Below are 17,645 nucleotides of genomic sequence, written 5' to 3' on the forward strand. Positions count from 1 at the left end.
ATGGAACCTTTTGGTTCAGATGGCTCCCTCTTCTACGTATCAGTGACTTAACTGACATAAATGCATAATTAATGACAATGGCCTACTGGGGGAAGCATGGAGAAGCAACTTGCACTCATTTTTCTATAAAATATCTTCAGTATGCATCTGAGATGATACAGCCCAGGGAATAAGTATGTCTTGAATTGAGCCTTAAATCAGTGTCTAATGATAAGACTGCGGGGACATTTCAACATTTTCTCTTAATGACTACTTAAGTGGCACATGAGGAGAGGCCAAGGAGTCCCAGAGGACTGAGCTTCTGAAGAGGAAGAGATAACAAAGATATAGATAGGTAAAGAGGATAGTGTAACTGGTGGCTGAATGTGAGCAAGGGAGCTTCAATTGCGACAATTCAGGGCGCAAGTATGGAAAAGGTAAGAAATCTACGGAAAGCTAAGGAAATGGAGCATGGAGAAAGAAGGAGTTTTTGAGAGTTAACTGTCTACAGAAAGGGAGCCTGCAAATGAGAGAATAGCTTCATGCAGACTTTAGCCCAACTCTATCTGCAAAATATTTTTCCAAGTAATGTTTCTCTTAATAGATAATATATTTTGTTTTGACTTTTAGAATTCCGTTGCGGCTTGGCATTAAGTTATATGCCTAGCAACCCCAAATCTCCTATGTCCTCAATGTTTAGAAAAAAGCAGGAACTGTTCATCAGAAATTAAACAGTCCTCATATTTGAATGTGCGTTTTTTTTTTGGAAATTTAATGAATTCAGGGGAATAAAAATACATGTTTGAAATAAAAATGTGGGTATCTCAGCTATAGATAAGAAAATTATCAAATGTAAATGATTCCTTTTTTGTTGGGTCTTATAAAATATGTGATACTTAAATACATTGAAGTTCAAGTTAGCTGATTATATTGTACAAAGGTATTTTTGGCCCTTTAAAGGTTATTTTCCTACATTAAGAAAAGTTTTCTTATACAAAGACTTTTTATTGTGACTCAGGTTTCGTGTCTGTATACAGACACACATACATAGGTGTTTTTCTTTGCGCGCTTGTTTTGCACAGGTAAATTAATGAGGTTAAATAATGCCCAGGTACGCAGGTCGACTGACCTTTATGATAGCTAGATTAAGGAAAAGCAGTTGATGAATGGACAAAAGAAATCACATTATATTTCTTTGTAGGAAACATCCCTCTTCCCTTTCCCCAGCACTCTACTAAAGAACATCTCTCATTTAGTCAGGAAATCTTATGTAACTTTTTGCAAAGTCCATAGGAAAACCAAGATGAAACTCAGGCAGACAGAACATAAAGCAGTTCCCATATTTGCTAGAATGGTAATTCATTTTCAGAATGTAGTGCTGAACTAAATTTTATTTTCAATACTTGTAGAGTCTTTCCATTCAGAGGACTCATTGGTCTTGAATGTGGACCAGGCATCCATTCAGGGCAGTGAGGAATGTTGTATATTAAGTTTTACTCTAGGAAATTTGGTTTTAGCTTTGATGACACCTAGTGTCAATGGAACGCAATAAATGTTTTAATACTACTTTATGATGTTCAGGCATTTCCCTTTAACATCCTCTACTATATTTTCCTCCTTGAAAATGCAAGCCTTAGTATTTTCTGTTTAAAATGAAGAGAAAGATAATTGATAGACAGATAAACCTATCAACCAGATATTCTGTCTCAAGAGCCAATCAAGTTTCTCTTTGTACTCAGCGTATAGAGGGGACTAAAGGAAGCTTAAGGACAAGGACATTGTCTTCATCTGAAGGAGGAATTTTTTCCTCATTGAAAATCAGAGGTAAAAATCTACTGAATTCTGTTTGTAAGTTTCAAAAACTACCACAAATAACCTTGCAAAAGCAAGGTTCACTAGTACTGTAGTTTCTTTCCCACTTGATAACCACCCCAGGGCAGCCCCCCGACCCAGCCGTATATAAGTAAACCGTAATATGAACTATGGTCTCTTTCTATTCAGAGAAGAAATATTAAATTAACAACAGCAACTCTCAAGACAGTGATAGGTTTTTAATTGGTTTGTTAAGAATTATAACTAAAAGGATACTAGATACTATGCTTTTAGGATTTTTTTTAAGTATCCATAAAAATTATTCTTTCATTCCTAAACTGTTTGATAACTGGTTACTTTTAAACTCAGTTATTTTGGGGCATAATTCTTTTATTATTGTATAAAGAAGTTCTAATTCCACCCATTTATACTTTTCCATGTGCTAAACACATGCACACACACACACACACATTTTGCGTTTTTCATTGGAGGTCATAAAATTCAGTTAGTGAAATATTTCACTCTTCTGTAAGTTTAGAAAAATTCCTAAGCAGTGATACAACATTGGACCACTATTTTAGTAAAATGAAGACAGTCTCTAGACTCATATTCTTTTTTGATGTCCGACTTCACTACCATATGTGCAGCACAACAATGACATCTTAAGGCCAAGTAACTAGAGCTCCTTTAGCCAGAGAAACAACTTGAATTGGGATCTGTTTTCAAAAACATTCCATATTATCAAGTAGTTTTCAATTTGCAACTGGTAGATCTTTCTAAGTGCTTCTTTATTTATGACTTCTTTTGCAGTCTTTGTGAACATTCTGATGCGCACTAGTAAACACTAACATTTTACATAGACATATTGTATATTAATGCATGCATTTCACTGCATAGTTTATTGACTCTCCCCTTGTAAAGATTTTATGGAAGAAACAACAAGCCACAGCAGTATAGCAAAAGAGGCTTACTCTTTATAAATTGGGGCCTTTTCTGCCTCTTTGCTAGCCTAGGTGGCTATATACAAATTTGGGCAGGAGGGGGCAGGAAACACCTCTTAACATTTAAGGTTTTCTACTTGGGTGAACTCTAGCCAATTCCAAACCAATTGCTTACTTTAATAAAAATTTTACCATTTTATAAAAAAAATTAAATCATGACATGTTTAATTGAAATGGCTGTATTGTAATTAATATTTTGAGATAATTGTGATTTTGAGCTTAAATTATATATAAAAAATTGTCATTTTTGTATGTGTTAAAAAACTACTGTATCACAATTAACAGTACTTTTTAGTTGAACTACATATTGATGTAAATAAAAACTGAATGAAGACATATTTACTACTTTATTAACATAGATTGTGAATGTACTTAACCGTTTTTTTGCAGTATGAGACCATAATGACCTTGAAAGCTGCTTCATTTTATGTGCAAAGAAGTCCTATGAATCTATATTTTAAATTTACTGAATCAGTGAAGTTAATTACTTTGTCAGTTAATTTGCAAATGCAGGCTGTATTCTCCAGTTTTATTTTATGTATTGACACTACTCGGTAAAGGTGTACAACGTGATTAGAATGCATTTTGAGGATGCTTTCTGTACAGATACAAAATACAGGGACTAAAATAATGCTGTGCAGTGTATAGCAGAGCCATTTTTCGGCTTTGGTGTACTCAACTTTTTCAGTATTTAAAAAAGTGTTTTGAATAACATAAAAGTCTCTTTATTGTATAAATAATAAAATGTCACCTTATTGTAAAGTGTCTTTTGTTTAATATAAAAGCAGATTTCTTAGCCAGCCACAGAGATATAGTATGAAAAGGGCATGTTTCTTTTAAACCAAAAACATAAAACATTGTAATCAATATTTGAAAAATGTAATTTTTATTATGAGCATGTAGTATTTATCTTTATTAACAATGATTTTTTTCCACAAGATGAGCATGTCTCAATCATCCAAAAGTTATCTATCTATCTATCTACCTACCTACCTACCTATCTACTTACCTATCTACCCATCTATCTATATATAATATACATTCTATTGATTGGCTACTTAATAGAATCATATGATAAGTTCTATAATGACTGATAAGCCTAATTCTGATATTTTTGGTGTAAATAAAAATGTTTATATTTGATTCTTGTTAAATCAAGTTCACCTATAACAAACTCCCTTTTAAAAAATTACCATATGACTACAAGTTTGTTTAGTCTTATCAAGATTACAAGCAAACTTTAAAATTAAGGCCCTGGAAATTAAAAAATGCACAAGGTCGGATTAGAGCACACCAACAGAGTAGATTATATACACAAATACTTGCTCAGTAAGCATTTAAACAAAGTACATTTCAAGATTTCTATTCAGTCTATGTTATTAGTTATTTTCTGTTGCTGATATCTATAGAATTAATAAAATTTCAGTACATTTTTTTAAAGAACAAAGATATTTTTTAAATGCTCACACTCCAACTGAGGGAAAAATATGCAGGTCCAATCTCTTTAAATTCCTTGAATCTAGAAGTACTAGATTATTGTATGGAAACTTAATATTGAGACACCATAAAAAAAACTTGTCAAGTTTTAAATTAAAAATTGTGAAAGCAATTATAACAACACTTTTACTATTTTCTCCACCAATAACTATATCTTGTGTAGCATTTCTCTGACACAAGAAACTTTGACAAAATGATTTTATAAAACATAGGGAAAAGGCTAGAAAAGAAACATTTCAGCTACATTAAAACAAAACAAGACAGTGAATGTTAATTTAAAACTTAAACTGAGACCAACATCACAAAGTCCTATCATGGGTAATGAAAAGTCTTATTCTGTTAACTGCCAAAGAATAGTACTGAATAAAATTCAATTCAATGTTATATCTAATAAAAAGGTAGAAATTGGATGGTCATATTCAAGTCAATTGGTCACATTATATGTAATACAAACAGAAACAGGGAAAAAACTCACTTCTACAAAAATGCTTTGTCAGTATAAAAATATTAAACTATGTTAAATAAAAATTCACTCTTAAAGAAACTATGTTATTAGGGAATGAAAGGGGATAGGATAAATCTTGTGCAAAACATTCAGAACAAATGTATGAGCAATGTATGTAGTTATCACCATTATAAATGTACACAATACCTTGGAAAAATGTTAGTTATCAATGTAAGAATTCTAAGAATTAACATGACAAAGATTATAAGACAACTGCAATTTAAGTAGGAATTCGGTCTCTCAAATATTCCAGAATAGCAGCTGTTCCTTTCATTAATATGGCTGCTCGAGGAACGCGGAATGGATTTCCATCTAGTAGTAATGTTCTGAACAAAAGAGAGAAATTAAGAATTTTAACATTTTCCATTAGGGAAGCTTTTCTTCTAATTTCATTTGCAGTTTTATAAATAAAATTTGTGTATTTTTTTCTGTTTGTCCCTTTTCAAATCTAAGCATTTAAACAGTTGGAATTATAACTACAATAATAACCAAAACATTAATTGAATACTTATTATGTGAAAGGTACTGTGCTAAGTAATTTACATTCACTGACTCTCTTAATTATCTTAACAACCCTATGATGTAGGCACCATTAATATTCCTATTTTATAGATAAGGAAATACAAATTCAGGGAGGTCAGAAAGACTTGTCCAAGATCACACAGCTATTGAATACAGAAGCTGTGATCTGAACCACCACTGTACCCATTCTCTTCTCAATCCATATGACCACACACTAAATGGCTGAACTGTATTTACACAAGTATTAGAATGAACATACTGACAAGCACTAGTAACAAGGGTTATAACATAATCAATATATCTTCCTCCACCCTGGGAAACAACACATGTTGCCCTCTCCCTCCTTTTGACCAGATACACATATAAAATTTATTTACAGGTTCTAAAATGAGGTTCAATTTAAAATTTAAGGGCTTGTTGATTTGTTTCTTTATCTAATTAATGAAATATCTTAAATTATGAGATAAAAAGATTTTTATTTTAATTTTCAATAACTTAAGTGTTTGTGTAAACACAAGTCAAAGGATTCACACCAAATTATATAGTAGATCTAAATTATATCTTCAAATAGCTCTGTGTGCCTTGTGAATTCTTTTAAAGACTGATTTTCTTAATTTCTAGAAACAGGCGTTAATTACAGTTGATCTTCATTATTCAGAGATTCCATATTTGCTAATTTGCCGACTCACTAAAACTTATTTGTAACCCCAAAATCAATACACGTGGTACTTTTGAGGTCATTTGTGGACATGCACAGAGCAGCAAAAAATGTGACTCGCTCGACAGGCACATTCCTGGCTGACATGGAACAAGGCGATGCTCTGCCTTCTTGTGTCAGCTCTCATACTGTAAACAGGTGTCCTTTTTGTGGTCTATTTAGTGCAACAGTTTTGTACTTTTTGTTGGTGATTTCACTGTTTAAAATGGCCCACAAGTGTAGTGCTGAAGTGCTGTCCAATTATCCTCAGCACAAGAAGGCTGTCACGTGCCTTACAGAGAAAACACATTAGATAAGCTTCATTCAGGCATGAATTATAGTGCTGTTTGGCCACAGTTCAATGTTAACGAATCAACAATATTAAATAACGTGTCTTAATACAGAAACACACATAAAACAAGATTATGTATCGACTGGTTGATGAAAATGTTGTTACGAAAGGCTCACAAGAACCTAACTCGGTACAGTACTCCCCTAGGAGTGATTGTTCAGTATTTGCTAGTTTCGTGTTCACAGAGACTTTACAGGATACAACTACCGCAAATCGTGAGAATCAGCTGTTCTTGCCTCCTATCATTCACTAATAGGAGGTGCTGGAGCAGATGCCAGTGCTGCCCTCGTCAAGCTAAATATGCCAAACCATCACACGCAGTTTTCAATAATTAAAATACTTCCGACACTTTCTGCTTGACTACTTGGCTTTCAGTTGACATCTCAAACGCCCTTTATATTCACTTAACAAGCACTTATTGGGTGCTTACTCTGTTCCAGGCACTGGGACAACTCTTTTCTAAAGGATGGCAAAGAAATGGTATAAATGAGTCTAGACAAAGGAGGATAGGAAATCAGAGGGACTAATTCTGCCTGGTGAATAAGGAAGGTTTTTAAAGGGATATTTAGGTTGATTACTGATAAAAGCAAGGTAAAAGCATTTGCGGCTGAGGGAACGACAAACACAAAGAGTAAGAAAGACCAAGCTAAGCTTGCAATAAATGGTGGTAGTCTGTAATTAGATTTTGAAAAATTCCATACACTCAGCTAAGGAGTTCATATTTCCCTGACATTTTTATGCAGTAAAGTTCCAGGTTATACACATAACGCAGTGATGAGAAAAGCATCACTAGAAACAGTTACTATATTTACGCATATATTATACATATAAACAAAGCTAAAAGAATGTATTTGGTAAAATTTGAAAAATAGAATTGGGATTCTGGGTTTTGTTACCTGTTATTTTTAACAGGACATTAAATTTTTCACTTCAACTTTCCTGCAAGAGTACCTCAACAAGAAGAAAAAGAAAATAACACTTCAACAAATCAACTAAATGGAAAAACATAGTAGAATGGTGTAGTTACCTTAAGTTCACACAATTACCAAGCTCTGGTGGAATTTGTAGGAGGTCATTATTCTGAAGGTCCAATGTCATCAGATTTTCCATTGTCTTCATTTTCTGAGGGTCCACAGATCCCACCTGATTGTTACTAATCAAAATTGTTTCAAGTGTGGGAATGCGGTACAGAACTTCAGGTAGTATTTTGAACCTATTAAAATATGAACAGAACACCTAAATATATTGGAATCAGAGGCAAAATCATCCCTTCAAATAGGTAATCTTAAGTTTGATATCATGAGATAAAGTTTTCTTTAGTGTAAGTTATTTTATATTTGGTGTAAATCTTGTATTCAAATTTTCCAGAAAATGGACTAATTTTGGAAACCTTGAAATATATGTTAAGTGGACAGATTTGTAAGTTTCTCTTTATTGTATAAAATCAAACAAAAGTTTAGAGCAAATTCTCCCATGTTTTTCTTTTCACATTCAGGAGACCAGGAAATCCTCCCGACATTCCGTATATAATGTCTCCATGTAGGTATTCATCCTTAGTTCACTTCTTATGAAACAGAATCACTTCCAATATTTCACTTCCAATATTTTAAGTGAAAATTAGAGATTTAGATTTTGCTTTGACTGAAGCTTCCAAAATGAGTGTACTTTTGGTTCTTGAAAAGATGACAACCCAGCAAAGGTTGCTGCTTCCTCATCCAAAGCAATGCTGAAAATGCCCCAAGAGAGATGGGAGGGCTGAGGGCTCTCAGGGCTCAACTCAGAACTAACAAAAAATCCTCAAGGATCTCCTGGGGGAAACAGGACACATGGTTTCAGTGTCAGGCAAACTGCAGCCTGGACTGAAAAAGACAAGGATGGGCTGGGGAGAGCTACGGCCTTTCCACTTCCCCATACTGCCCTTTCTTTGCTGCGTTGATGTAAAAAAAAAAAAAAAAAAAAAAAAAGCAGTAGTGAAGGGTGACTCAAGGCAGCTTTGAAGTTCCAGAGGCACTGGAGAGTCAATAGGCAGTAGTACAGAGGGACCAAGCAGCCCCTAAGTAGTGCCTCCTCTTCTTCCTCCTTCCACCCTACAAACAAGGTAATTAAAAAAGACATAGCTCACCTGTTAACACAGAAGTTAGGGTTAACTTTTGCCACCTCCCTGAAGACATTACTTGACAATGAAATTGATAGCTCAATAGACAACTCAATAGAGAACTGACAGTTTAATTCACAAATAAAAATGAAGAGAGATCAGAGAAGTCTATATATATTTTTAAATGAGAATGTAACCTATACATGAGAAAGCACAAATAATGGAGCAGACAGAACAAAAATTTAAATAGGCAGCATTTTAACATCACTGTGTCTCAGCTTCCTCATCTGCAAATGAGGAATAATAATAGTACTAAACTTATACACTTGTTATAAAGATCGAATGCATATATTTGAAGACCTTAGGATAGTATCTGGAATACAATAAATGTTAGCCATCAATATTTATATTAAATTGTTACCAGAATCAACTTTCATCATAGGAAACGTTACATGACACAGTTGTTAAGAGCTCAACTTCTAGACTCAAATCTCAGCCCTGTAGTTGACTATCTTTGTGAACCTTAGATGAGTTACTTAACTCCTAATCCTTGATTTTTAAATGGACATCATAACAGAACCTACCATGTAGGCTTTTGTGAGGATTAAATGAGGTAATACATGTAAGTACTTAGTCCAGTGTTAGCAGATAATAAGCTCCCATTAAGTATTAGCTACTCTTAATTATTAGCAGTATCTTTATAGTGTTTGCAGAATAAAATCTAAATTTCATTTGGCATAAAAAGCTCTTAAAGGGCTGGCTACTGCCTACATGCACAACTTCATTGTACTTCTACTCCTCCACCTCCTCACTTTATGGTCCATGCCATACTAAACTTCCTGAAGTGTCCCAAACACACCATGTTCTCATACCTTTGTGCCTTAGTACATGCTATCTGCTTTACCTGGGATGCCCTATCCCTGTGTGTCTGGCAAATGTCTGTCTATTTTTAAAGTCTCGGTTTCAGCGCTCCCTCCTCTACCTTCAGGTGATCTCAGGAAATGTCTTTGTCTAAGCACTGTGCTTCCACTATAGTAATTATAATTATTTATTTGCATATGTGTCTTCCTACTAGGATATAGGCTTCTAAAAATGGTTAAAAGGGACAAAAATCTACTAGACATCACTTGTGAAAATTCTAAGTAAGCAACATCATCTTCAATTCTAAGTAACACTAAGTGAAAGTAAACTTGGATATTTAAATAAAGTAAAAACATAGGGCCTTTTGTTTATTTGGCTCTTTCAGCTGTATTCTCTAGTAAGACCTACAGATTTTCCACAGAATAACTGTTAGTCACAGACTTGTCTGTTCTCTTTCTTACCTATTAAAGGAAAGATTGATTGTTTGTAGTCTTATCAATGATTCCATTTCTTCAGGCAAACAATTTAAACAATTGTTCCTAAATTGGAAAGAGAAGGTGATTGACAAAGCTTGAAAATTTGTACTTGTTTAACTTAAAGTGTTGATCAGACAAAAAATTATGTAGCTTAGTTTGTCAGTCCTTGATCTGATCTCATTAAGGCTGAATCCTGAGGATTCTAAATCAGTGAGCTGCCTCAAGTATTTGATTAGTGTGCCAAATCTTAATACCAATAAGTAACCAATTGATAACACAATCAACTCTTTAATAATAGATTTAATAGGGTAAACACTGTAAACTAATTCCTTATCTCCTTCAAACTGAGCTCAGCATTAGTTCCCGAAGCTGAGGGCCCTTTAGATCATCCCTGTAAATACCATATTTGATGCCACAAATATTTGATTTGTGTTAATACATATATCTCACATACAGACATGAAATTCTATTCCAAGAAGAACTGAAAAAATTACATGAAAAAAAGGAAAGAGGAAAGTAAAGAGATTCTATATATATTTAGAAATTTGGAGCTTTCTACTACATAGGTATTAAGCAAGTCCATTTCTACTCTATGTTTAGAAAATGAAATTTCAATTTGCTCAATGCATATATTTTTTAGATCTGAGAATGAAACATGGCAGTAAACAGAATCTCATTTACTGTTGGAAGAAGCTGGAAACAATGTTAGAAGAAAGGTTAACAAGAAGGTAAAGGGATTCTAGAAGCTTTATAACTACTAATATAAAATATTTGTGAGAAAATTATATCCAACTAGAGCCTACCCATTACAACTGAATAATTTTCTCTAAACTATTTCTTTGAGTTCAGAAGTCAAGCCTAATATGTAAGAGTCATCCTTTCTACAGCTTAACCTGTGTTTTTTCTTTTCTCTTTACTTTTCTCCAGTTATTGTCTTGATTAAGTTGTGTTGAATAACCCAATGATGGTTTCTATCCTTTTCCTAGCGTCTTATACCTACTGATATCAGACATAAAAAGCATATTTTAGTCACTTAATTAGAAACTTCCAGGTATGCTTACAGACAGAGGCACACTTACGTATACACAGAGAGGGATATATATGTACACCCACTGAAGAATGGAACGAAAAGAAAGACAGCAGCAATGGGGACATGAATTCATTCTCTCTGCTCCATTAATACTGAACTAAAATTTGGTTTTACACTGTTTTGTCAGTAATCGCCACCAGAAAATGGAAGCAATTCCACATTTACTAGAAGCAGAGTATTACAGATTTACTTTAATCCCATAAGTAAAAAATTTTGTCTCTACAGGAAGAATAAATCCCCAAACAGATATAACAGTTTATTGTTGTTCAACTACTGTTTAAGCAGAGCAAGAGGAGCTATACTTTAAATAAACGAAAAACACACCTGGTAACAATATACAAGTGGTGGGAAGCCCAGATAATAGATACAGTCTACAAATGAAGTTTTAAAGCCCAAGCAAATAAACGACTATCTAACCCTGAGACATATATTACGTATTACCCTCAAAGAACCATGACACTTCTGATCCTGTCACTTCAACTTAGACATATTTAAATTAAACTTCCTATTACCTTTGGCAGAGCCTTAAACAGTTTCTTCTCTTTTTGGTGCCACCTGCGGTGTTCTTTTTCTTTATTTCTAAAGCCTTGTGTTTAATATAATATTTTGAAGCCAAATAGTTTCTTTTTAAGAGAAGCCATGCAAGCTGGTGTGCCAGCATAGGGTTTTGATCGTTTTATGCTATTTACTTTCAGGAAAGAAACAATGTGAAGCAAACACTTTCCATGTGTTATTTTTAATTTTGCTTAAGTATGAATCTAAAGGATGTGTCAGTATTTTCTAATATTTTAAATAATTTTATCACTTAACTTGTAAATTGCTTACAAATGATAGATATCTGATTAAAATATTTCCTAAATGCTTAACTTTAGATTTTTCCTAAAATATTATTAATAAAAACCAATTTCCATACTTACTTAGGAAAATATGAAAATATGAGGGAAAGGGCAAAAGTTAGGCAAAACTCAAAGACAAGTTATAATGAAAAAAGTCAAGCAATATATCAATAAATACCTGAGATCTAAAAATGTCAGTTTCTGAAGCATACATAATTCCAAGGATATAAAGGAAAGCTTATTAAAACTGAGATTGATATCAGAAACCATTTCCTTCAGTTCTATTATCCTGAAACAAAAATAATTTTAAAACATTAGCACTTGAATTCACTGTCAGAACTTCAAAACTACAAGCAGGCCATAGGGGAAAAAATCCTATATTATTTCTGCTAATTAAGATTTTCTGTAACTTTTACTTTTCTCACAAAAATCTCAATCAGTTCGGAAGTATAACTGAGAAAAATAGATTTTTAAATAGATTTTTAAAAACAGCCTTAATATTATCTGTCCAAGAATTTCTATTTGACCTTTAATGTATGTTGAGGTTTAATTTAGGAACCCATTTATTTTATATTTAAATCAATTATGGACAAAGAAGAAAAACCAAATCTAGGCAATTATTATACTATATCCTGTAACACAGTAGTTTCCTTTTTAGACTGTACAGTGTAATACCATCTGCGTCTGGGTACTTCAAAATGCTTTTTAAATATGATATGTCAACATTTTAAAAGTACAGTATAGCATTTGTTATCCAAATTATCATTACATTTAATCATAATTGCAAGAAAATATTAAGTTAATTCCTAGGTTGGGTAAGTGTCACTACTAAGCAACTTAAGTTAAAGCCTTAAAGAGGAAGAATTAAACGTTTCTAAGTAAGCCTAAACAAGCTTTGTTTTAAAGTATGCTATTAATTTAACTATAAGAACAAGAAATACTATATACGATTTGCCAAGAAATGAAAGTTAAACTAGAACTACAAATCATTTTTGTCTATCACACTAGCAAAGAAAGAATATCAAATGCTGTGCTAAAGAAGATACAGTCAAGATACAATGAGTTTGGATATGTAACTGATAAAACTTTTTTTTGGAAAGTTTTTGGATATATGTATCAAGAATCATACTCTTTAAGCTGGTAATTCTTCTGGAAATCTGGCCTAAAGAAACAATATGTTTTATTTTTTGCCATAATCAACCTTATGGTATATAGACAAATTAGATTTTAAAAGTATTGTTTACAACGTAGAGGAATACTTAACGACAAATAAACCAGTCAAAATACAAATTGTATGTATAATTCTAACTGAGGAATAGATTGAAATAAAATATGCCTTGAATAGAATAAATCAGTAATGGGACTATAAATAATTTGTCCCTTCATTTAGTCCAAAATTTCATGAATAAGTATTATTTTTACAATCAGAAAATAATATGATGAAAAGTGTGATTTGTGAAATAAAAACTTAAGAAAGAGGGAAAGTGGTTTAGAAACTCTCTAGAGCAAGGTATGTCTTTACAATCTTTCTTCTTTGGCCTTCTAAATTGCTAAAAATATGATAGAATAACTGTGGGAAAAGAATAACATATTGTTGTTCATAAAAATAACCAGACTGTGGAATAAAATGAGAAGTAAGTAATAAGGTAATGTCTTTTAACTCTTCCCATCTTCATTCCCAATTAGCTTGTTGGATCCAGGTTCCCCAAGGCAAATTTATCCCATATGAGAGAAAAGCTAAATGCTCAACTATTCTATCAACTATCCTCTGAGCCCTTTAAACAAGAGAGAATAAGAAGATGGACTAGATCTCCTTTTGCAATGGAATCTCTTAAAGTTACCATCTTTCAAGATCTGCATTCCCCAAGCTACGCTCTGTGAAACAGAAAGCAAATTATAGTTTTTGACTTTTTAAAAATTTTAAACATCTAAAAGCATTTTTTGGCAGTTAGATGAAAGCCATTCTAGTTTCCCAATATAGCATCTTTTTTTTTAAAGTACTTAAGTGCTTACTAAGCGCTAGGCACTGCCTAAATGCTTTATGTGGATTATGTCATTTAATTTAATTCTTAAAAATAGGTACTGTTATTATCTCTACTTCAGAAGTAAGGAAACTAAGAGCAGCTAGTTAACTTGTCCAAAGACATACAGGTCATAGATCTGGGATATAGATACAAGCAATTGAGTCTATTGCCCAAGTTGTTTATCATTGCCCTACACTGTCTCCCATACTGTTGTTTTAATTGCAAGGTTATCTTTCAACTTTTTGGGGGTATATAGTTTACTGCAAGATGAAAATCATTTTTATAAGTTTAACATTATACTAATTTTCTCTCATAAGCTAGAGATTTTGTTATAATTAACATCAACAAAGATGTATTAAATAGTAAAAAGTACTATGTAAACAACTTCTAATGTTTGGAAGTGAAGAATCCTTTTCTGGGAGGAAAATATTAACAGGGTTCAGTCAATTTTGCTTTACCATCAGTGGAAAAATTCAGTGGCTTGGCAATTCTTTAACATAAAGCCCAAAATGTAAATTCCCATTCATCTACATGGACCTGGCTTTGGATGGTCTCTTAAAATTTTTCCTCTAATATTTCACTATAAGAAAAAGTAATTTAATACTTTTAATAATTCTAATACTTATTTTCCAAGTTTAAAACATAAAATAAAAAGAAACAGTTTTTAAAAACCTATACACCTCTCAGAATGTTAATGTTAAATGTTAAAAGTATCTCAGGGAATACTTAAGTAAATTTTGCTAAATCCCTCTAATAATGCAAGAAATTTTACATATACTTTCAAATGAAAAAACTATGAAAAATAATTATTCTTGCAGCTAAGATGCAGACACAGTAAGAATGGGTCACAACTTAGCTCAAACAGCATCATGAGCGTTCTTACCTTTTCGGAATTTCACATAGCTGATTCTTACTGAAGTTAACACAAGTGACAGTGTTGCTTTTTACTGCATCAAAAACTTCATCAGGAATCACAGCTGCTTGTTTATCACTAAAGGAAACGTGGTTTAAAAAATGTGTCATTCTGAGTAATTCAGAAAGATACGATTCTTCACTTGTAAAGGACTTTAAGGATTTTAGAAGGAGGTTTTTCAAGGCAGTTGATTATGAAGTTCTGTAAGGAATGCCACAAAAACCTGCCAATCCACAAAATGTTAACCATTAGGAATGCAGACAACATGCTGTGTCACAATATATTACATTGTGCCACTCCTTCTGAGATTCATATGTGAATAACAACGGAGATACATCTTCAGAGTCTAAGATGTCTAGAAGTCATACAGGAAATGGATAGTAAACAGACAGTCATAAAGTAAATGGATTCCTTTACTTTGGAGTATAACTAAATCTATAATTTTAAAAACTATAATTTTAAAAATTTTGCCCCTTTTTTAAAAAACTTCTAACAGGGGTTATCTGTCAACTTTCTTTGGGTATATAGTTAACTGCAAGATAACAATCATTTTTAAAAGTTCAACATAATACTTATCTAGTTTACTCATAACCTAAACCATTTCTCTCTCCTTCAGCATGTGACATGACAGATAGGACAGTGGCCTTAGAACAAACTATTCCCGGTTCTACTGTTAACGAGCTTTGTAACTGACTTTTGCTGAACCTCAGTTCTGTGAAATTGGAATCTGAAGAATTATTCATTGCTATTTATGCCAGATCTTTTGAAAATGTAAATACAAATAAATTTCCTTTTCATTAAAATTTTCAGTAAGATTTTCAATAAAATATAATCTTAAATGAAAGTACAGTAGAACTCTGACATTTGCAGATTTAACAATTTGTTGATGTTATAATTAGCCATTATCTTTACGTTCTTCTTTTACAATTTTTAATGACTAACACATCATCCACTTAAAAGAATTTTTGATGCAATGCCAAATGAATGACCGTATGAACAGAAAACAATATTACATATAATGTGCAATATGGGAGAACTGTGTAAGAAAGGCATTGTGACACAGACAGGTAAAAAGAGAGCTTAGATTTCTCAGTTGCTATGCCTTCTCTTCTGCCTTAGGCCCCATTTTCTGCTGTGCAGATGCAGGATTTTTATCTTTTCAATCAGAAATGCTCAAAGTTAATTAAGCTTTGAAGATTCATGCTATTTTTAAAAATATAGTTGAAAGCATTTCTGCCTTGAGATTGGGAATTAATTTATATTTTACATAGGATACTCCTTTCCAATGACAGTCTCTGAGGAAAACAAATTACAATAAATTTAGAATCAAAAAAACCTAAGATATATGGTATTAAGTGCTATCTTTATTATGCTTTTATGATATCTGTGTCTTTAAAAAGTGGGAATGATTATCCAAAATAAAATTTTATCAATAGTACTTTACAGATCGTTTGGAGGAGTAAAAGCAACAGCACACGTAAAATATCTAGTACACTGCCCTGCATAGAATGGGGACTCAACGAATGGTATCCACTCACGGTGGAGGGAATAGAAGCCAGAGATAAAAGTAGTTCTAGGCTAAGAAATTCTAAGGCAGGAATCAAGTCTGTCTCATCATTCAGTCTAGTATGACACCTAGCATAGAATTTGATACCTCGTAGGCTCCAAAAATATCTACCGAACAAATGGGTATATTATGTGGAAGATAAGACGTGCGAAGTTGCCATGTTATGCTATGAGAGGAGAGGGACACAAATCTAAGTATGGAAGAGAAACACTTGTGTTACAGTGTCGAAGGAAGTTGGCTTAGAGCAGTGATTTCTACATACATCAAAGAGTAGGAGACAAGAGGTGAGGACAATGTGAATGAAACACAACACATCTGAAATCGAGACTGTACCCTGACTGCTGAGGAGGTGGCTTCTACTGACACATTCAGGAAAAGAGGCCAGACACTGATGCTGGCTATGTGGATAACTGAATATACCTAGTCCCCTATATGACTTGAGTGGAGTCTGTACTCTTTTGTGTTTTCATCACAATACGCAGGCATGAGCCAATCACTGCAAGCGCTTTGACAGTCTTGATTATTTTTATCTTTGTTGCCTTAGACAATACAGGAAGAATACTTGACAAATACTCCCAATCTCTGCATAGGTTTCTTCTTTCCCCAATTGAATACACTTCCATAATATATAAAAGTTTTAGGCTTTTGTCTCAATTTATATACCAACATTGTAATTGTTTCAGGTTTAATATATGTGCTACCAGGGCACATTATTATTATGACATAATATTTGACTCGTATTCAGATATATTGACAGGGTACAACCCTCTCAAGCTTTGCCTGTGAGGTGTTTATTAACTCAATGATATTTATTTCTTATTTACTAATATAAACCCCCCAATATAAAATTCTCTCTGGATGCTGGTTACTGAGTCAGAAAATTTTATTACTAACCAATACTTTCACTCTTTTATTTTTTATAATAATAAAATGTTACTTATTCTAAAAATTTTACTACATATTAATAACCATCTATCTATCTTTTAAGCATAATAAACACAAATCACCTAAGGAATGGGCATTTAGTTTACTGTACTTTTAATATGCTTTTATCTCATCACTGTTTCTGCAATTTCTATTATTCTAAGTCAAGTACTAACGCACTCTGATGAATTCTTCCTCATCAACTGTCCTTTTTCTGAAGGATTATTTCTGAAAGTTTCCTATGTGTTTTGCAAAGTTTAAAAAAATGACTTACATACCTAAAGTCTAATATTTTTAATGCGATGATGCTGTGTACACTGACTCTGGATTCACTTGGTAGTGTCATGGCAGTCTCAGTAACAGAGTTACTTTGGCTAGGTCCATCATCTGGCAAAAGGAAATATAAAACCAATATTTACGCTATAAAATCATTTTTAAAATTCTTGAAAATATGTAAAAATAGTATACATGATTTCTAGATATTATTGGTGAGA

The 17,645-nt window shown here is 32.8% G+C and overlaps 1 protein-coding gene across 1 annotated transcript in view; it reads right to left on the reverse strand.

Moving 5' to 3' along the window:
- Positions 1-4,662: 4,662 nt before the first annotated feature.
- Positions 4,663-17,645, reverse strand: part of LRRC40 (leucine rich repeat containing 40) — a 54,554-nt gene continuing 41,571 nt past the window's right edge. Inside the window, exons 10-15 of the mRNA XM_058538279.1 lie at positions 17,430-17,538; positions 14,631-14,738; positions 11,902-12,012; positions 9,783-9,860; positions 7,393-7,578; positions 4,663-5,120 (exon numbers count right to left, since the gene is read on the reverse strand). Of these exons, the coding sequence (XP_058394262.1) occupies positions 5,015-5,120; positions 7,393-7,578; positions 9,783-9,860; positions 11,902-12,012; positions 14,631-14,738; positions 17,430-17,538 (698 nt within the window). The 3' untranslated portion in view covers positions 4,663-5,014. The remainder of the gene's footprint in view (positions 5,121-7,392; positions 7,579-9,782; positions 9,861-11,901; positions 12,013-14,630; positions 14,739-17,429; positions 17,539-17,645) is intronic.

Source organism: Diceros bicornis, chromosome 4 (assembly GCF_020826845.1).
Source record: "Diceros bicornis minor isolate mBicDic1 chromosome 4, mDicBic1.mat.cur, whole genome shotgun sequence".
Classification (NCBI taxonomy): Eukaryota; Metazoa; Chordata; class Mammalia; order Perissodactyla; family Rhinocerotidae; genus Diceros; species Diceros bicornis.